Raw genomic sequence first — 21886 nt, 5'->3', positions numbered from 1 at the left:
GGCAGTGCAGCATGGGAAAACATGGACACCTCCTCAGAGGCTGTGTGCAGGAGAAGGAGCAGCCCTGCCCAAAGTCACTGAGACAGACAGTCCTTAGGACAAACAAGTGCATGCAAGGAGGGGACGCGAGTGTTCTGGGAAAGGGGCACAGCAGATTGTTCACAGTAGAAAGATGTTTTTCCAAGGAGTAAGGAGTTAGAAAGTAGAGCATACAGGCTGGTCCGAAAGTAGTGAGTGATCTCACTTGATTGTTCACAGTCAGTTACAGATTGAACTCCTTGTTCTACTACTTTCCCCCCTTCTCACTACTGCACTTGACTAGTCTTGAAAGATAAAAAAAAAAAGAAAGTAGAGTATATAGTGGGCCTGAGAAGACAGGTGCCCTTTCCTGTGGGGCAGTGGCTTTGAGTGACTGGGGGAGAGGCGTGGTACCCTCCACTGGTTTGGAGGTTCTCTGCAGATAGGCCGAAACCCCTCGTGGTGTCGGAGACATGAATGAGAGCAGCAGCCAGCTCAACAGCAGTCTGAATTTTTGCTCAGAGATCTAGTAAAATGATGGCAAGTAATTCCAACAAAGGGATGAAACTGCAGTCTGTCTATAGTGGGAAAAGGCGACAGTTCAGGAAGAATGCCTTTCCAGGGTGGGTTAAGGAGAAGATTCACTTTCTTGGAAAATGCTTCTCTATACATGGAAATAGTGTGTGCATGTAGTGGAGTGGCGATCTGAATCTTCACCTACTAAAATGAGAGATTGGGTTTAATCTTGGAAAGAAAGAAGGTTAAATATTTCTCCTTTCAGCTGTTGAAGGCATAATTAAGAGCAGTAAATTATATTTAATAACTTTTTTTAAAAACTATTGTGATGTTCATATGAGATACTGGTATTGTTCATGTGAGAAAAATGTAATGTGGAAAAAATATGTGGAGTTATACTTCCCTGCTGAAATCCCGCGTATCTTCATAAGCACTTTCATCTGATTCATCCATGTAATGCATAGTTTTTCTTGGATATGTATGCTTAGTAGATGCTTGTTGCAACCTAAACGTAGATTACTTAGTCACAGAGCATCACCGAGAGGCACTTCATTTTGATCTAGAAAAACTGCTGGATGCAGCTAGTTGATCAAATTAATAATGTCCTGCTGACTTCTCCCAACTGTTATCCAGTTCTACAGATAAACAATATTGACTGTATCTTTGGTGTTTTCAGGTGGTTTACATCTTGGAGAAAAAACATTCTCGAGCAGCAACTGGCTTCCTCAAACTCTTGACTGATAAGAACAGCGAACTATTTAGGAAATATGCCCTATTTTCTCCCTCAGACCACCGAGTGCCTAGAATTTATGTGCCTCTCAAGGACTGTCCCCAGGACTTTGTGACACGGCCTAAAGATTATGCCAATACACTGTTCATCTGCCGCATCGTGGACTGGAAGGAGGACAGCAATTTTGCCCTGGGGTAGGTGATCTCTGGTAGGAAAAGCCACAGGTCACAGGTAGAACTCAGTTTGAGTGGCTGTTAGGTAAACTTTTTGTCTATTTTAATTATTATTTCTTTATTAAAGCATGGTGCATGGTACATGGTATAGTTTGGTTCTGATTCTTCAGAAATTACCCTTAGCTGCCACCTCAACTTGTTGTCTATATGTTCCTTGAATTGCCAGGCAATTACCTCGTTTTTGTTTTTTGGCATGAAATATAAGCACATTCTGAGTCTCTACTTATTTTATGTTATGTCATGCATCTGTTTGTACTCGAGTACTACAGAGAATTCATTGCCCCAATCTGTCCTCTCCTTTTAGACACTACTGTCAAAATATGCAAAGTCCAGGCATATTCAGGGGACCCCAGGGTCCTTTGCTTTAAAATGTGAATATGAAGGCATGTTTGAATGAAGGCTTTTTTGGTATTGATCTTCAAAAGTTTCACCTATGGCATTAAAAACTAAATTACCCTACAGTAAGCAGGAAAAGGGTACCATGTGTTTCTGTAAGCTGTCAGAAATCCATCTAAATTAAGTACATATGATATAATCCCAGAGCATCATGGACAGCCACTTCATTGTGATCTAAAGAAACTGCTGGACCCAGATGTTTGAGCAAATGTGATGCCTATTTTTTTCTTAAAACCGGCATTCATTTTGAAACAAAAACCATATTAACTTTTATCTGAATCTTTAGGCCTTTATTATAGATGGTATCTGGTTTATGCTTCACAGGAAATGAATATAAAGGTATATAATATAGAAAACAGCCTGTTCTGATATTTACTTTTAGTCTAGTGTAGTGACTTGCTTGTTGGTCATCTAACTTGTACGGGATGCAGCCACTTGGTCTGTGGTTATGAGAACCAACAGTGAATGAATGTCCACAATGTGCTGCTGCTTTTATCAGGTTTATTTTATGCTTAGCTTCTTATGCCTCGCAAAGTAAGCCAAGTCAAATCTGTGTGTCATACTAATGCGATTTCAGAAACAGTACCCTGTGCCACTGTTTCAGTTATATGAACATCAGTATGATTTATATGATCTCAGAGTCACTTAGGAAGAGCTGCACTTTCTGTTTTGCTCTCAAGTGGTCTGATTGCAGAATCAACATTGTAAAGCCTAACTCAATATCCAGCAGTGACATCAGCCCCTTGAGCCCTAAATAGTCCTTCTCACAAGTTTGCCAGTTTCTCACCCTCAAATCAAAAGGTTGAGTAATGGCTGTGCCACCTGGCCCCTGTTGATTGTGCTGCCACATTCTGTTTGGCAGTGGAAAGGGAAGACTTTCACATCAAACCAGAAAATCCAACCTTGTCTTTTATCTGCCTTTCCGTCATATCCCATTGTGCATACTTGATTGGACTACTTCCTTAGTTTTCAGGTTGTAAGGGTGTAGTCAGGAAATCTTCATGGTATGAGCTTCTCTTATTACTTGAATGGCTTTATAAGTTTTTGTTTTATTTTTTAATAGCTTAGCCATTACTCCATCAGGAACCTTTTTCTTTCTTTCTTTCTTTCTTTCTTTTTTTTTTTTTTTTGAGACAGAGTCTCACTCTGTTGCCCAGGCTAGAGTGCCGTGGCAGGAACCTTTTTCTTGACGGTAAAGTACAGCAGCCTCCAAAATGGGAATCAGACCTTTGAAGCACTGAGCACATTTACTAGATCTAAAGAAAGAATACTTAAAAATGCTAATCATATGTGAATCATGTAATTTTCAAAATAATAAATTAGAAGACAATTAGATGGAAAATTATGCTTTTTGTCCACCTTCTTGATATGAAGACATTAAAAATAGTCTTTTATAGAAACATGTTCTTTGAAATCTTTGTATAAAAGAAAAATTATTTTAAGAAATAAAACGTGGCAAGTTTTCATGATGAAGCTCTCAGATGACGCCTCTTGCATGAGGGGTCAGGGTTGCAGTTGTTGAGCATGTTGGTGGTTGCCTTGCCGCCTTGCCGTTTTGTTCTGGCTGTCCATTACTGATCTTTAGGAGCCGAGGTCACCGACTCCCAACATGCTGTGCTGTTACTGCCTAGGTGTCCTCCCTTTGCCAGGTTTTCATCAGGAACTCCCGGGAAGATGGTACCTGCTGTGGGCGTGAGTGTGTGTAGGTAGCTTCCACATAAACTATTCCTAAAAACTGAGTTTAGCTAAGGTGGCTTCCTTCTGAATTTCTTCTCGGCCCCTATACCTCTACCCTTAAAAGTATTGAACTTCCTCTGTGTATGTAATTACTGCTAATTATTCAAGTCCAAAGTCATTTCCCTCTTCTGTTGTTAAAGTCACTTCATGAGACAAGTTTTGATCAACTATGTACAAGGTACTATGCTATATTATCTGAAAAATGCAAAGGTAGATGAGCTATGGTTTCTTTATTTAAAGAAGTTATAATCTAATGCAGAAGGGCTTGTACACAAATGTCATAGGGATAATTTGATCCTAAAAAATGGAATCCCATTTGAGCTAATTTAAATAAAAGTAGGAATTAATATAAGAAACTGGTGGTTCTTCTAAAAACCAAAGCAAGAAATAGAGGCCTCATGAGAAACTCAGTACTAACAAGGCAGCAAAGGAACCGCACCTTCTCTCTCAGTCCCCCTGACCAGCCCAGCCACCACATGGTATCTTTACCCTTTCTGTGTTATTCTGTTTCTCTCTACACAGTAGCCTTCTACCTGCTCAGTAGCAGACCTGGTCCCAAAATGGCACTGCCAGTCCTCTGCAGGTCACATACCAAAGTCTAGATCACAATTTAGAATTTCTTTCTTTTCTCTTTTCTTTTCTTTTGTTATCTTCATTTGGTTGCAATACAATACAGAATTTTTAGGGTAGAAAATATTATTGGTCTAGCTTGAGATAGGTATTTTCCTTGCTCAGTAGTTTTAGCCAGAGGTAGGGGTTCAGGGTCCCATGACCCACCACCTAATTAGCAGGACTGTGGGACTCAACTCTCTGGGAAAGAGCAGGAATAAAGTAGATGACTTGAATGGCCTGTCTCTTTGAGCTCTAACTACAGTACAAAATAGAATGTTAAAAGTTCTTCCATAGGAATAAGATAATTTGGGGGAAGTTTAGAGGAGGTAGGTGAAGGGGGAAGTCCAGGATCGTTTCTTGGAGAACAGAGGCCTCTTTGCTAAAAGATCACTCTGACTGAGTGCAGAGTGGATGGAAAGGGACATACCTGGCAGCAAGAAGTCGTAATAGGCTATTGCAGCAAGATAGATGAGGTAAGAGAACTTGAAATAAAGAATTTCAATGAAGGAAGCAAAAGGAGTGAAAACATTCAGGAGAGATTAAGAAGATAAATTCTCCCAGATGTGATGACTGATTAGAAATGGGGCATGAAGGAGAAGGATGGACTCTTGGATGAACTTTCAGGGCTCTGACTGGGGAGAGTGGGTAGATGCTGATGGCATTTCATCACAATTCACTGGGAACAGCCTTACCTCCTACTGGACCCTTCACTTATGCCTCAGTGTTTATAGTTTCCCATGCTGACTGTTTGGTTATAGGTCTAAATCTTTGTACATTACACTTCCTTTCCCAGCAGTGGCTTTCTCCTCTCTCTAGTGTTTGCTGGGCGAAGTACTCAACTTTTAAACTCAACTCAGTTGTCCACTCGAAAAATGTTCCCTGACTCACAGGCCTACCTTCTGGTGCTCCCATAGCTTCTAATAATACCATTACTGTAGCTCTCATCTGTTTGGATTATAATTGCTTATTCAAGTATTTAACTTGGCCTTGAGCTCCTTTAGGACGATGATACTCAGTGAACATTTGCTGGCTGGTCAGATGAGTAGATGGAAATGAATTGATGACTCCAAGGTCTTGAACCAGGTTAAATAGGAAGATGTTGCATCATAAATCAAGCTAGAAAACAGAAGGGGTAGTTTGGAACAGAAAATGATGAGAACCAAGGTTCTATGACTTAAAAATTAATGCTTGATAATGGTATACAACAAGTATATAAACTTAAGTGGGGAATGCCAAATTTAGAAGATACAGACATTTAAAAAACAGATTGAATAGAATATATGATGTTAGTAGCTTTGGAAGGGTCCTTAAGACCCTTCCTTTGGCCTTCCCTTCATGGTAAACGTTGCTTCTCTGGCACCCCAGTGGTACTTTGGGGCCTCAATTTAAAGGCAGCTCAAAGAGTATTACAGTATTGGAGACTTCCAGTTGTTAGAAAGTTATTTTCCATCTTGTTCTTACAATTGTCATGAGAGATCTTCATTCACCTTTCTGTACATTGCATCTACCACATTTTCATGAATCTTAGTTTTGTAATACTATAAAAACCCATAGGTAGTCTGTTCTTAGTGAGCCCTTGCTGGCCTTTAGGGATCACTGCTTTTTGTTATACATCACAACATATTTAGTACTTTTAATTTTTAGTACTAGACTCTTGTCCAGGATAATTAAAAAGCCACATTGGCTTCCTTGCTGGAATGATCTGCAATTATATAATCAGATTTACAGTTTTAAGAGCTTCCCAACCCTCTTAAATCATCTTTCCCTTTAGAAACTCTTACAGTGGAATTCATGCCTATATTTTCTCAGACCTTTGGGAAATCTGCTATCCTAAAGTCTAGAGTTTACTGTCTCAGCTTTCCCTTCCAGGATGTCATGAGCATGGAGATATCATGGTCATTTTCTCCTAGATTTGTCTTGGTTTCTTCTTGAGTATTTAAGGATACATCTTGAAGAAAATGGAAAAATTTTACAGCAGCTACTGTGAGGAACATAATAGTGTTTCTTGGCAACACCGAAAGCTCACTGAAGATATAGGACATGAATTGACCTAGAGCAAGTTGACATTTGTATTATTTTATCAGGCAAACTTTGGTGGCTTTGTGGGGTGGGAGGGGAGGGAAAATGAATAGGTCAGTGCAGATATAGCAAGGCTGAGAAATTTTTGGTTGAACATGAGATTGCCTAGGCTTAATGGGAGGCTATGGAAATGAGAAACAGAGCATGGGGTCACAGTACTGCTGGTTTTTTAATGAGTTTGGACAGCAGGTTCCATTGAAGTGAATGACTGGGCAAAGTGAAAGCAAAGGAAGGGAATTTCTGATTGCCGAGGCATATGGTGGAGAAGGGAAGGGAGGTGGGTGGGTGGGACTCTGCTCTGGGATTGTATCTCCTTTATGTCCTAGCTTGGCAATTTATGGTTATTGTTGGATAGAAGATATATTTGTTGACTTATGGAAGCAAATACTTTTACTATTCCATTCAGTTTTAATAGATAAATTTCTTATGGGATAGATAGGAATTGAGGAGGTAGTCACTAAATTACATTAAATACATTAAATTATATTTAGTGGGAAAATGAAACAGTGACTAGACTGTTAGAAAAAACAGACACTGTTTCGTTAAGACTAGGCTACAAGATTAGCAAACTGAAAAATAACTATATCCAATCTTTTCTCCTGCACTAAGGAGTATTTCACCTTTTCCAGAGCATATTCCTTTTTTAAGGACTCTTCTGAGGGAGAAGCCAAGTTATATAACGTTATGAACTTGCATTACCAAACTTAAGAGTTTGTAAGTCCTTTTCATGGGGTATGACTCTTAACTGGCTAGTAAACAAAAAGCAAATCAGGCTGAGGAGGGGGCTCTTTTTTTGTGACCTTTGGGCTCCACCTGGTGGCCTATAAGGATCAGCTTTGGAAAAGCTACATCTTCAGTACTGAAGAGCATCCTGGTCAAAGCAGAGCGGAAGTTACATTGGAGAAGAATGGTCCTGTTACAGGCTTAAGTTACCAAATTGTTTCTTTCATTGAGGACCACTGTATATAATCATTGACGCTTCTTCCAAAGTCATTGTCTTCATCTACAATTTCTAGTACACTCTCTTGAAAATAGTATTTTAAAGTATTAGAGAACCTCAGATACCATCAGCCTTCTCGTGTACTCATTAAATTCTTTCAGCCTCCTCTTTGCTCCCTTCATATCACCACTAACTCACTTATAAGCTTCCAGGCCTTTCCTCAAATCACTCAGTATCATTGAACCTTACTTCTTTTCCCCATTGTTTAATCTGTTTTCACTGATAAAACACTTTTGCTAAAGTCCCCATTCCTTACTTGCTGCCTTCTGCTATGTCATAACACTGAGCCAGAAGAAAGGAAAATAACTTGTTCTCTCCTCTGGATTATAGAAAATAATACATAAATATACAGCCAAAAACATTGTGTTTTTGCCAAACTTCATGTTCACTCTGTATTGTTACTGAAGTTCTAAGTCCTGGGTATAGCTGATGTTTGCTTGTTCCTCACTTGTAGGTTCTCAGGGCTATGATACCATTATATCCGATTGCATGGAGTTTCCAACATGAACCAATGTGCATGAGAACATTTATTTAAAAGCTGTAATGATAGTAGTAATCACTGCAAGAATGTGTAACTGTCTTCTGTGCATAGCCTAGTTTTGAGACCAAGAGTTTATAAGAATAGTAGAGAAAAGATAAAGAATGGCTGAGAACATTAATGTTGACTGCTAGGTGTTGCTGTTTTCTTTAAGGCAAAGAGGACTTTCTTGTGATAATTTTTTCTATCTGTAGCTGTTCTCTCCCCTCACTTTTTTATTTGCACATCACCCAGGACAATAGATCTGATGCTCATTTATATAAAATGCTTATATATAGCCCCCACCTATCAATGCAGGAAGTTTGGAATGTTGTTTCAGCGCTGTCTGGATTAATTTTACAGTAGGACACACTTGTAGTGTCATTCATTATAAATGGGAACAGTATTCATGGAGGAGACTGGTGAGTGAGAAAAATTTGAAGTGGTGATCATTATAAATATCTCTAATGAAGAAAGCTTTCTTTCTCATAACTCTATTGTAATATCAAAATTAAGAAAAATTTTCAATTTTTATTTTTTTCAAATACATACATATTGATACTATTGTTAATATTGTTCAAACATATACTGTAGACAATGAAAATTTTCTAGAATTTCACCCCCAGAAATAATCACTATTAAGGGTGTGGTATATATTTGACTAAAATATTATTTATTAACTTTAATTACAAAGTATGTTTCATAGACAAAAAAATATATGTATCAAGAACACCTATATAATTTTTGAAACCTGGTATTAAAACCAACCCATGAACTCACCAACTAGATTAAGAAATATAATATCATCAATACTGTTGAGGCTCCATGTCTGTTTCCCTCTATCGTAACCCCTAATTTTTTCCCTAAAGGTAACCATTGTCTCAAACATGCTAATCAAAATGTGCTCTTTAATAACTCCCTGGCCAAGCACAGTGGCTCACTCCTGTAATCCTAGCACTTTGGGAGGCCGAGGCAGATGGATCACTTGAGGCCAGGAGTTCAAGACCAGCCTGGGCAACATAGTGAGACCTCATTTTTACAAAAACTAAAAAATGAAAAAATAATTTACCCACATTCATATTCCTGAATAATGTTATTTAGTTTTGTTTTTTTTAACCTGATAAAAAATACCATGTTACATATGTTCTTCTGTGATTTGTATTTTTTCATTTAACCTTGTGTTTCTAAAATATGCTTATTTATTTTGCTCATCTTAATGCATAATATTTCCATTTCCCTTTAGTATCCCATAATTTTATTTATCTAGTAATGGACATTTGGGTTGAACCAAGATTATAAACAGTGTTGCTACAAACTTTCCAGTGCTCACCACCAAAGGCTTCTCTAGACTCTACTTAAGAATGAAATTAACTGGATCACACATATGTGCATGTTTAACTTTATGACTTTGTAGATAAACCGTTTCCCAAAGTGGTTGTACCTATTTGTCTTAATGTAGGAAGTTCCATTGCTTCACATTATTTTATTTTATTTTATTTTTTTTTTGACACTGAGTCTCGCTGTGTCACTTCATAGCTCACTGCAACCTCAAACTCCTGGGCCCAACCTATCTCTTGTCTCAGCCTCCCAAGAAGCTGGGACTACAGGCGCGTGCTACCACGCCCAGCTAATTTTTCTATTTTTAGTAGAGACGGGGTCTCACTCTTGTTTAGGCTGGTCTCCAACTCCTGAATTCAAACAATTCTCCCACCTTGGCCTTCCAGAGTGATAGGATTACAGGCGTGAGCCACCGCGCCCGGCCCATTGCTTCACATTCTTATCAATATTTGATATTGTTAAACTCGTCAGTTTTTGCCAGTCAGATGGGTATAAAATGATATCTTATTATGTTTTTAATTTATTTTTTCCTAATTACTAATGAGATTGAGCATCTTTTCATATATTCATGGCCATATGTTTGTTCTTCTGGAAAATGTCTTCATGTCTTTACCCATTTTGTAACAGCTAATTTTTTGTCTAGATAATTTTGATTACAGAAATTGTGAAAATGGTACAGAGTTCCCATATGCTCTTTACCCAGCTTCTTATGTTAACATATTACATGACCATAGAATATTTATCAAAACTAAGAAATTAACCTTGGTAAAATACTATTATATAAGGTATAGAATTTACTCAGATCTTACCAATTTTTCCATTCACATTCTTTTTATGTTCCAGAACCTGGTCTAGGATCTCACGTTGCAGTTAATTGTTATTTCACTATAGACTCTTCAGTTTGTGACAGTTTCTCAGTCTTTGCTTGTCTTTCATGAACTTGACGCTTTTGAAGAATACTGATCAGTGATTTTGTAGAATGTTTCTCAATTGGAGTTTGTCTGGTGTTTTCTCATGATTAGATTGAGATCAGGCTTTATTGGGAAGTATACCACAGATGTGATATGCAGCTTATCAGGGGTCACATGATGTTAGTATGTCTTACTAGTGATATTAACCTTGATCACTTGACTAAGGAAGTATCTGCCAGGATTCCCAACTTGCTATTTTTTCTTATAATTTTTATACTATATTTTGAGGAAGATTTGTTTGGGACTATACAGTTATTCTTTTTGCTTAAACTTTTACACACTCATTTTAGCATTCATTGGTGCTTTTATCCATTTTTAATTGGGTTGTTTGTCATTTGATTTTTTTGGAGTTAAAAAAATATATTCTAGAAAGTAATCTTTTTAGCAGTCACTGATACGGAAAGTATCTTCTCCCCAGTTTATGAGTAGTCTTCTCTTACTATTAACGGTAGCTGCTGAAAAACAGGTGTTTGAAGTTACATTTTCTGACTTTTTCCTGCTGGTGTATAGAATTACAATTAATTTTTATATATTCCTATATCTAGCCATCTTGCTATATCCCTTATTAATTTTAATACTTCAGATACAGTTTACTTTGGCTTTTCTATATAGATAGTCACATTATTGGGAAATAAGGACAGGTTTGTTTTTTCTATTCTAATCCATATAATTTTTATTTTTCTTATCTTCCTGAATTGGCAATTCACAATTAGGGAGGAGTTATTTTCAACACAGTAACTGAGAAAAGTTCAGTTTTGAATAAAAGCAGTGGCAGCAGGCATTTTTTTTCTTATTCCTGATTTTTTGATATATTAATATTAATAATTTTTCTAATGTGGTGGCTGATTATTAAAGGACTCAAGAGTTTACCTAAATACAGGTCTTTGGGTTTTGTTTGTTTGTTTTTGTTATTCTCAGTTTTCCTTTACAGTTTCAAGGAAGAATAGTGTGCTGCTTTTCTAGGCTCAAAACATTAGTTTATTTGTTCATATATTCATTCAACCAACTTGTTTTGGACACCTAAGATATGCAAGTCTCAGCGATATACAGAAATAAAGAAATGTTTATTCTTTTTGTGGATGCTCCTCTCCATCTATTGATAAGGAAGAGATGTACCTAAAGCACTGTGACACAGTTAGAAAGTGGCACATGCCAGAAAGGAGATACAACTGAAGAAAAGTGACGGTAATGAAGAGGGAGATCTGCTCTGGGGGACAGGGATGGCTTTCTGGCCTTGCTACTGTATTCCACAAAGATGAAGTGAACTGGGTTATGTTGTGGGCCCAGTTCAAGATGGATGTCATAAAGGGAGCACCTTTAAGATAGAAATGTATGGCATAAGGAAGGGCCATTTATAATATTATTATGCTGTAGGACCAGCAGTACCATGTCAGCTTGTATTTACTACAATCCTGAGATTTTCTTTTTGACAGTGAGAACTTTACATTTTCTGTTACAGAGTGAAGGGAGGGAAAGGGAAGTTTGCTTCTCATGGATGATATTTTAACATATTTTAGAGTAGGATACTTTTAGCAACAGGTGATAGAAAACCCTGACCCAAAGCGACTTAAATAATAGGAGCATATATTATCTCACATAAACGGGAGTTCAGAGGTTTCTGTCCTTAGTAATCTAACAGTGGTTTCCCTGTGGTCATGAAGGTGGCTGCCAGGACGGTTAGGTTACCTACTTTTTCCATCACATCCAACACAAGGAGGGAGATCCTCTCAGCCAACCATGCTACTGACTATAGTCTCCAGGGGAGCCATGCACTGATTTTATTAGAATAAAAACATTCTCATAGAATAGACAGAATAGTATCTGTCTCTGGAGCTGAAGGTGAGATGAGTTTCCTGTATGAAAAAGATTAGGTTTCTTTTGGGGGGATGAGGAAAGATATGAATGTTTGGTAGGAAACCAATATTGGACACTACAGTTTTTATGATAGTATAATTATTTTTTCTATAATTTTTCAATAGAAAAAACACAATGTAATACTAAAGGAAGCTTAGAAAGTGGAGGAAAAAAATCACTCATAATCCTTCCTTTCAAACAATTAACACAATTTGTTGGTATTCTCTTTCACTCTTTTCATAAATGTTTTTACATAGTTATTAGGTTATTAAGTATGAAATGTCCAATTTCCTTAAGTACTAAGTTTGACAGTTGGTATCTCTGACATTTCACTTTGACACATCTTATTTTATTTTTATTGTGAAGGTACATCCTCAGTCTTGCGTATGCACATTTTAGCTTGTGATTATCTGTCAAAATTTTTTAAGAGCAATTTTTGTGAAACCATGGATAACTCAAATTTCATGTTATTTTTGAATATGAGTTTCGTGGAACCAGTGCTGTGCACACAGCTGGAAATATCAACAGGGTGTTTGTGAAGGATGTGGCTAATGAATGCACAGGTTTGAGAAGTTCTGTTCCGGTGATTGTAATCTTGAGAAAATGAGCCATGTGGGCGACCTGAGACCAAGGTGGATAACGATGAGCTGAAAGCTGTAGTGGAAGCGAATCCATCCGAACCTACACGTGAATTAGCAGCAAGGTTCAACATTACTATTCCAACAATATTGGACCATTTGAAACAAATCAGCAAGGTAAAGAAGCTGGTTAGATGGGTTCTGCGTGAATTAAATGAGTGTCAAAAGAAAAATTGTCTTGAAGCTTGCCTTTCTTTTCTGTTATGACATAAAGGCGAACCATTTCTACACCATATTGTTATGTGTGATGAGAAATGGATTCTTTTAGACAATCGCAAGCATTCGGCACAATGGTTGGATAAAGATGAAGTGCTGAAACACAGTTCAAAACTGAATATTCATCAAAAACAGCTAATGGTGTCAGTTTGGTGGTTCAGCGCTGGTATTATCCACTGCAGCTTCATGAAACCTGGTCATTGGACTACAGTGGATGTCTATTGTAACCAATTGGACAAAATGATGAGGATGCGAGATTGATCGATAGAGACAGGCCAATCCTCTTGCAAGATAACACTCAACCGCATGTTGTACAAACAACGCTGCTCAAACTACAGGAGCTGGACTTGGAAACTCTCTGTCATCCACCATATTCACCAGACCTTGTACCAACTGGCTAGCACTTCTTCCAGGCTTTGGACCACTTCTTGCAAGGAAAAATATTCAATTCTCAACAAGCTGGGGAAAACACCTTTCATAATTTCATTACCACTTGCTCTCTAGGCTTCTTCGCTGCTGGCATAAGCAAGCTACAATTAAGAAGGTAAAACTGTGTCGATAGTTTAGGTGCATACTTTGATTAATTGTACTGCTTCTTGTTTGAGATACAGTAAACTACACTTTTGATTTGAAATCAGATATTTCATATTTAATGACCTAATAAATTATACTATATATAACATTTTCAAAATTCTTTTCTAAATGCATAATAATCAATTGAACAAATATGCCATGATTTAGCTTATCATTTATCTATTGTTGGACATCTAAATTACTTTTACTCCTTTTTTCAGCTCTAAGGTTTTCTAAAATAAACTTTATTTTTTAGAATAATTTTGGATTTACATACAAAAAAAGTCAATATAGCACAGGTCTCATATACCGCCCACTCCCCCACCCCTGGCAATTAGTCTCCCTTCTTACTAACGTGTTGGTATGGTACATTTGTTACAATTAATAAACTGATATTGATACATTATTAATGGAAGTCCATACTTTACTCAAATTTCCTTCTTTTTAAAAACCTAATGTTCTTTTTCTGTTCCAGATTACCATATTACATTTAGTTGTCCTGTCTCTTTAAGTTCCTTTTGGCTGTGAGAGTTGTTAAGTTTTTTTTTAAAAGACTGGGTCTCCCTCAAGCTTGGTCGCCCAAGATGGAGTGCAATGGCATGATCATAGCTCACTGCAGCCTCAAACTCATGAGCTCAAGCGATCCTCCCTGCTCAGCCTCCTGAGCAGCTAGGATTATAGATGCGAGCCATCATGTCCATCTTCACTAAGTTATTTTTGGAGGACATATTTTAATTCAGAGTAGGCCGAAATATGGTTTTTAGGAGATCACCAGACATTTCGATGTACCATTGAACCATAATTGTTCTAAAGCAGATATTGCCATCTTTTCAGACAGTGAATAGAAGACACAGAAACTACTTAGAAAGCTATAACATAACACTTGAACTATATTACATGAAAGGAAAAGTTATTTTCTTGATTTTTTTTTCTTTTTTTTTTTTTTGAGACAGAGCGTCTCTCTGTCATCCGGACTAGAGTACAGTGGCATCATCATAACTTATTGCAACCTTAAACTCCTGGGCTCAAGCAATCCTCCTGCCTCAGCCTCCTGAGTAGCTGGGACTACAGGGCATGTACCACCCCATGCCCAGCTAATTTTTCTGTATTTTGTAGACATGTGGTTTTGCTATGTTGGTCAGGCTTCATGATTCATTTTAAATAAGATTTACATTGAAATTAAATTTAAAATGTAAAAACAAATCCTTCTGTAAAATAAATATACAACATATAAGTCAGTTCCCTAGTAGAATTTGCCTCTGTTTAGATTCCACGGTATTCTGGTTTTCAGGGTGACAGCAGAATTTATGAGTAAGTAGACAGGAAAGGATTCTTTTTGGAACATCTAAGGCCTCAAAAGCATGAACTCTTTCAGCATGCTGACCTGTTAGATTTTTATCACTGCAAGATATCCAATCCATGCTGCTATCAAATATATATCCAATGAAAATCTATTAAATATAATAAATTTATTTAAATAAGGCACTTGAGAAATGTTCTAGGGAGCTTAGTAAAATAAATGTTAAATTCTGCTATTAGGAACTTGGAGTCATTGATCACATTTGGAAACCATAACTAAAGTATAATTTTGTCTTTATGAGCCATGTTGTAACTTCAGCGAACAAATAGAGATTCTTTGAACTCAGACTATAATTTGTTGAAAACTTTTGCCAGACCACAAAGCACCAAAAAAGACAAAAAAAAAATTTTTTCTCCTTAATTTCAGCAAAAATCTAATGACTGATATGACTTGTTCTGACATCTAAAATTAGGTCCATCACGTCACCTGCTTACTCTTGTCCTCGCTCTCTCTCCCTCAGCTTCCCGCCACCACGTATGTGGATCCAGTGCTCAGCACCAGTCTTCTTTGCTGGAGGAATTCCTCCATCTTTTGGTCGACCTTAGTTCATCGGCTAGCAGGTTTTTGGTTTTTTTTTTTTTGTTTTTTTTTTAGAAAGGGCTTATGACAACTGTATTACCTGAGTTCTTGCACTTAGAAATCTTTATCTTTGACTAATAACTTCACAAGAATATGTTTCAGTGATGATTTCCTGTATTATTCTTTCCTGAGACATGTTATATCCTTTCTGTAAACCTAAATTTTATTTTATTTCAGGAAACTTGTTTTAATGATCTTTGAAAATGTTTTCTCTTCCTCATATCTAGCTTCTTCCTTCAGGAACACCAGTTATGCCAATGATGGATATCCTCGGTCTGCCTTTCACATCTGTCTGTTTTTGACCCTTTTTTGATCCTATACTTCCCAATTTCATTTTCCTCACTTTCTCAAGCTTTTTCTTTATGATCCTAATTGTTTTCAAATAGTGTCAGTTGTTCATCAGTTAATTCCAGTGTGATCTTCATTTCTGTGATGGTTCTTTTGTTCTTTTCTATTTATTTCCTGAGGTCTAAAAACTTAGTTTTTATTTCCTTTTTTCACTTATTTATTCCTTACATACTTGCAGCTTTTCTTCCAGTTCTTGTCTGATAGTGCTGATATTTTCATCACTTCTTGAGTTCTTGAGAATATCTGTGATCATGATTATCATTTCTGTGGCTACATACTTACCGAGTTCATCCTTCTGTCATGTCTTTTTCTTGTTCCTTTCTTCCTTTTTACACGTTTTGTTTTGTTTTGTTTTTAATAGAACATTTGGTTGGTTCCTTCCCTTCCCCCACTTTTAAATAGTGAGTTCCTCTTGGATTTTAGTACTATATTTCAAAAGCTGGATGTTATAAAATACCTTTTTGTCTAAGTTTTTAGTAGGCCGTTTTCTACTTTTAGCATAAGGTAATTATTTTTGGCCACATTGTACCCTAGGGGATGGCACTCTAACTTCACAAACTGGGAATAGTATGATCACTGTGTTCTAGGTCTGCCTCACAGACACAGTTACTGAGATTCCTACCACATATGTGAATTTGTTTCTTTTTGCATTAGTGTAGATCTCTAATAAACTGTGTGTTTATATTTCTCCTAGAAACTATGTATGCTATCTGAATGATATATGGTTATTTTATATAATTTTTAATACTATTGGGTAGAATCATACAAAATTGTATTTTTATAGGTTAATAAGTGGTCAAATATTGGCAATTTTATATGTCTCAACATATTATATGATTATGAATATTCAGTATTCAGTTTTTTTCTTGAATAATCCTAGACAGTTTGTGTCTTTCAAGGAATTTGTCTGTTTCATCCAAGATGTTGAATTTGTTGGCTTATAGTCATTGATAATTCCCTTATTATCCTTTTAATGCTTAGAGGATGTATAATGATGTCCCCTCTCTCATTCCTGATATTGGTAATTTGTGTCTTTCTCTCCTTGTTTCTCTTCATCAGTCTGGATAGAAATTTATCTATTTTATTCTCTTTTCAAAGAATAAGTCTTTGGTTTTATTGGTTTTGTTAATTGTTCATTTCCTATCCTTTGGGTTTTTTTTTTTTTTTTAATTTCCTTCCTTCTACTTACCTAGGATCTAATTTGCTCTTCTTTCAGCTTTTTAAGGTAGAAGCTTAGGTTAGTGATTTGACACTTTTGTTCTTTTCTAATATGAGCATTAAATGCTATAAATTACCCTTGAAATACTGCTTTAGGTGTTTCTCACAAATATTGATATGTTTTCATTCAGTTAAAATATTTTCTAATTTTTTTTCATTTCTTCTTCAGCTCATGAATTGTTTAATTTCCAAATATCTGGCGATTTTCCAGATAGCTTTCTTTTTTTTTTTTTTTTTTTTTTTTTTTTTTTGTTGAGACAGAGTCTCACTTTGTTGCCCAGGCTAGAGTGAGTGCCGTGGCGTCAGCTTAGCTCACAGCAACCTCAGACTCCTCGGCTTAAGCGATCCTACTGCCTCAGCCTCCCGAGTAGCTGGGACTACAGGCATGCGCCACCATGCCCGGCTAATTTTTTCTATATAGATTTTTAGTTGTCCATATAATGTCTTTCTATTTTTTAGTAGAGACGGGGTCTCGCTCAGGCTGGTATCGAACTCCTGACCTTGAGCAATCCACCCGCCTCGGCCTCCCAGAGTGCTAGGATTACAGGCGTGAGCCACCGCGCCCGGCCCTCCAGATAGCTTTCTGTTAATTTTATTTCCCATATTTTTGCTATCTTTGGCTTTTTGATATGCTTTTTGGGAGATCACCCCTTGTTTGAGGAGAAGGCACTGATTTGAGCCCACATTGTGTGTAAAGAACCCACAGGTCAATCTGCAGGCTACCTAGGGAATAGGCTGGTGGGAAGATGTAGGGGTAGACAGTGGGCTGGTCTCTCTTGGCTGGTGTGTGACAAATGGGGCCAGTGCTGCTACCATGACTTCCTCATGCCAGTAGCAAGGCTGGGTTTTGGAATTTGTTAAAGTCTACATTTGAGGCAACCACATCCCCTATACCCCTTTGCCACTGTGCGTTAAGAACTCTGGTAGTTAGGCATCTACCCTTACCTAGGAAACCGAATCTTTTTCACAGAAATTGAATGGCCCCAGAGAAGGCCCTAATACCAGAGCTAAATTCCTTGCAGGAAGTGCTAAGGGTAGATTCCTGGATAACCCTGGTAGACAAGTAGACTTTACAACAGAGGAAGTGGCCATCTTTGTTCTCTGCAACACCTCTACATAGCAGCTACTTCAAGGCCCACATTTCCTATCGGCTATCTGTATTCAGCACACAACTTCAGAGTTGTAGTCTGTGAGTGACATGACAATGCTTATAAGAATAGAGAGCTATCAATTTTAATATATGTGTAGATGACCCACAGATAATGAGATCTGCCCTCTAAATAGTAGAACCCTACTCATAATGTCAAGACTGTCCTACTAAATGCAATCTTATTTTTAATGGGCAGATGCCCTAAAATGTGAATTGGTGACTGGATTACAGATAATTTTAATTTTCTTCTTGGTGGGTTTCTGTGTTTTCTAACTTCTCCATAGTGAACATGTATTATGTCTGTATTCAGATAAAATATTTTAAAAATTTAAAGGTAAAAACTAGAAGAATTGTGAAATAAATAAGAGCACCAGATCTAATCTAGTGAACATGACTTTGAGGTATAGGCATTCTGAAACTAATGATTTAACAGCAAACTGGGTTGATCAAATTGTCTCTAAAGGTATTTGCAAAAGAAAGCATAGATGCAAGCCTTTAATAATGTCAATTTTGACTTGTCCATGAAGAACAATTGCAGGAGTCCTAAGAAAAGCCTTCTGGCTCTATTCCCTTGGTCAGAATTCCTGTAAAAAGGTAAAATTATGCTGTAGTCATGGATTTAGAAGGACAAGAATATCATTGTCTCTTCTGCTTGCTCCCCTCCCCCGCGTCCCATTCGCTGGTGATCATATTCCTACTGGTGGAAGGGCAAGAGATTTTAAAGACTTTCCTAATACCTTTCTTTTAGAGAGGAGACAGGTGCCTATGTTCCATTTGTTCACTAACCCAGTTGTTCCCTCTCTGTTCTGCCCATAGGCAGCTGGCTAAGAGTCTTGGGCAAGCCGGTGAAATTGAGCCTGAAACAGAAGGAATACTAACAGAGTATGGTGTGGATTTCTCTGATTTTCCTTCAGAAGTTCTAGAGTGTCTCCCTCAAGGCCTGCCATGGACAATTCCACCAGATGAGTTCAGCAAGAGAAAGGATTTAAGGTAAACACCTGAAACTCTTTAAGAACAACATGTTTCTACCTTTCTGCCTTCTAACTTAACTTTCCTAGAGGCTGGGCTTGGATATTTCCATCTTTCTACCAATATTCAAGTTCAGTTCAGTTGAGAATTAAGTGCTTCTGTACCAGAGTTCGGCAAATTATGACCCACAAGCTAAATCTAACCTGTTCCCTGTTTATGTACAGCCCATGATCTATGGTTTTTACATTTTTAGATGGTTGAAAAAATTAAAATAAGAATAATTTTTATGAAAATTATATGAAATTCAAATTTTGGCATCCATAAAGTTTCATTGGAACACAGCCATGCTTATTTACTTATACATTGTCTATAGCTGTTTTGGGACTACAGTAGCAAAGGTGAATAGTTGCAACAGAGACCATATGGCCTGCAAAGCCTGAAATGTTTACTTTCCGCCTTGTACAGAAAAATTTTGCTGACACCTGTTGTAGATCATTCTAATTTCAAAAGGTATGGTTGCCATCTTCTTTTCTCATTGCTGTACCACATAGGTCTGGTCAAATAAAGACAGCGTTATCTGCTTAGAAGTGCCTTCTTTTAAGTGGGCCTCTTCGGGCACAGAGCAAAGGATTCAAGACTTCTGTACTTGGAGCCTCATTTTAAAGCTTTACTTTTAGGTCTGGAATTTGTTGGAAAGTACTTTTGTGGTATTTTTATAACAACATCTTCTTTGAAGATGTTTCTTCATTGTGGGATGTTAGTTCTTTTCTGATATTTCTCTTCAGAATTTGGTTTCAGTACTGGCATTCATTTTGGATGCCACATGGAGATATTTAGAACCAAGAAACTTTTCATACAACCCACTGAGGCTGTGGAAGGTTTTTTGCGAAGGTCATCCCGTGTCAGAGTCTTTTCCACCACACTTGCTTGCTTCATGCAGCTGAACTTATGATACCTTCAGTTCTTGGTGCCCATTGCTCCACCTAGTTTGTGAATGCTCCTGCTCTGCTCCCCCTTGGTATTGTATGTTTTAGGAATTTATTGTCTTTTTTTCTTTTCTTGCCATGGATAGGCAAGGAAAAGGAGATAATTAATCTTTTTTCCTACTTGTTAGTATCTCTAATGGAACACACAGTATATTTGAAGTCAGTTAACCCAAGTTGCAGTGCTGGACTTTAGTAGTAACGCCCCCTTCACTGAACTCCTGCTGGTGCGTGGGTACCTTATCTCTTCAGGAGCTCTGAGATCTTGGGCCCATAACCTTTTTTTTTTTTTTTTTTTTTTTTTTTGGAGACAGAGTCTTACTCTCTTGCCCGGGCTAGAGTGCTGTGGTGTGAGCCTAGCTCACAGCAACCTCAAACTCCTGGAGTCAAGCAATCCTTCTACCTCAGCCTCCCGAGTAGCTGGGACTCCAGGCATGTGCCACCATGCCCGGCTAATTTTTTCTATATATTTTAAGTTGTCCAGCTAACTTCTTTCTATTTTTTTTAGTAGAGATGAGGTCTCACTCTTGCTCAGGTTGGTCTCGAACTCCTGAGCTCAAACGATCCACCCACCTCGGCCTCCCAGAGTGCTAGGATTACAGGTGTGAACCACCACGCCTGGCCCATGGGCCCATAACCTTAACCTCTCTGAACCTTTGTTTTCTCATATCCAAATTGAGCGGTTTGTTTTCTGAAATCTTTTCCTGAATCTAGGACTCTATAAAAAGATTTAATGAGAAAAAAGGACCAGAATGAGTGACTTAACCTTATTATTTGAAGTATTATATAGTATAGCTACTTTATATTGCCTATCAAAATTGTAAATGTATCTACCTTTTCACCCAAAAACTCTATTCAGGAATCTGTCCTACTCAAAGAAGTATACAAGGATATATGTACAAGAATGTTTATTGCTACTTTATTGTAAAAATGAAACTTCAGAGACATTGTTAGTGTCCATCAATAAAAGAATGGTTTAATAATCTATGTTAAAGCAATATGATAGCATTCCCTACAGCTCTGCAAAAAGGAGCTAAATTCACATGGAGTATCCTACATGGATGGCTATAATATATTATTAGGTAAAAGAAGCAAGTTTCAGAACAATATGAATATGAGCCTATTTTTTATGAAGTAAAATAATATAAAAACTATATAAATGAACATACATGCATATATGTGTATACATATAGAGAGACACATTAAAAATATATATACATAGGAGAAGGTCTGGAAAGAAAGAAACTGTTAACAGTGATTATCATGGGGAGTGGATTAGTAAGGAAGTAGGGAAACAAAATTTTACTTTTCATTTTGTATACTGCCATATTAAAATTATTTTTTAAAATTACTTTTAAAAATTATAAATGTTGGCCGGGCGCGGTGGCTCACGCCTGTAATCCTAGCACTCTGGGAGGCCGAGGCGGGTGGATCGCTCAAGGTCAGGAGTTCGAGACCAGCCTGAGCAATGAGCGAGACCTCGTCTCTACCAAAAATAGAAAGAAATTATCTGGCCAACTAAAATATATATAGAAAAAAAAAAAATTAGCCGGGCATGGTGGCGCATGCCTGTAGTCCCAGCTACTCGGGAGGCTGAGGCAGTAGGATTGCTTAAGCCCAGGCGTTTGAGGTTGCTGTGAGCTAGGCTGACGCCACGGCACTCACTCTAGCCTGGGCAACAAAGCGACACTCTGTCTCAAAAAAAAAAAAAAAAAAAAAAAATTATAAATGTTAATGTCAGAAAATAGAGGTACTCTATCTTTTCCAGCCTGACTTTCAGCCTGCAGATAAGTAATGTCAACAGTTATGGGGCCCAGTATTGCTCCAAGTTCCCCTCTCATACCTCTACCT

At 37.4% G+C, this 21886-nt stretch overlaps 1 protein-coding gene across 1 annotated transcript in view; it reads left to right on the top strand.

Moving 5' to 3' along the window:
• Positions 1-21886, top strand: part of DIS3L2 (DIS3 like 3'-5' exoribonuclease 2) — a 307218-nt gene that overhangs the window by 129838 nt on the left and 155494 nt on the right. Inside the window, exons 8-9 of the mRNA XM_069470450.1 lie at positions 1211-1458; positions 18900-19073. Of these exons, the coding sequence (XP_069326551.1) occupies positions 1211-1458; positions 18900-19073 (422 nt within the window). The remainder of the gene's footprint in view (positions 1-1210; positions 1459-18899; positions 19074-21886) is intronic.

This window comes from Eulemur rufifrons, chromosome 1 (assembly GCF_041146395.1).
Source record: "Eulemur rufifrons isolate Redbay chromosome 1, OSU_ERuf_1, whole genome shotgun sequence".
Lineage (NCBI taxonomy): Eukaryota > Metazoa > Chordata > Mammalia > Primates > Lemuridae > Eulemur > Eulemur rufifrons.
This window is presented reverse-complemented; position numbering and strand designations above follow the sequence as displayed.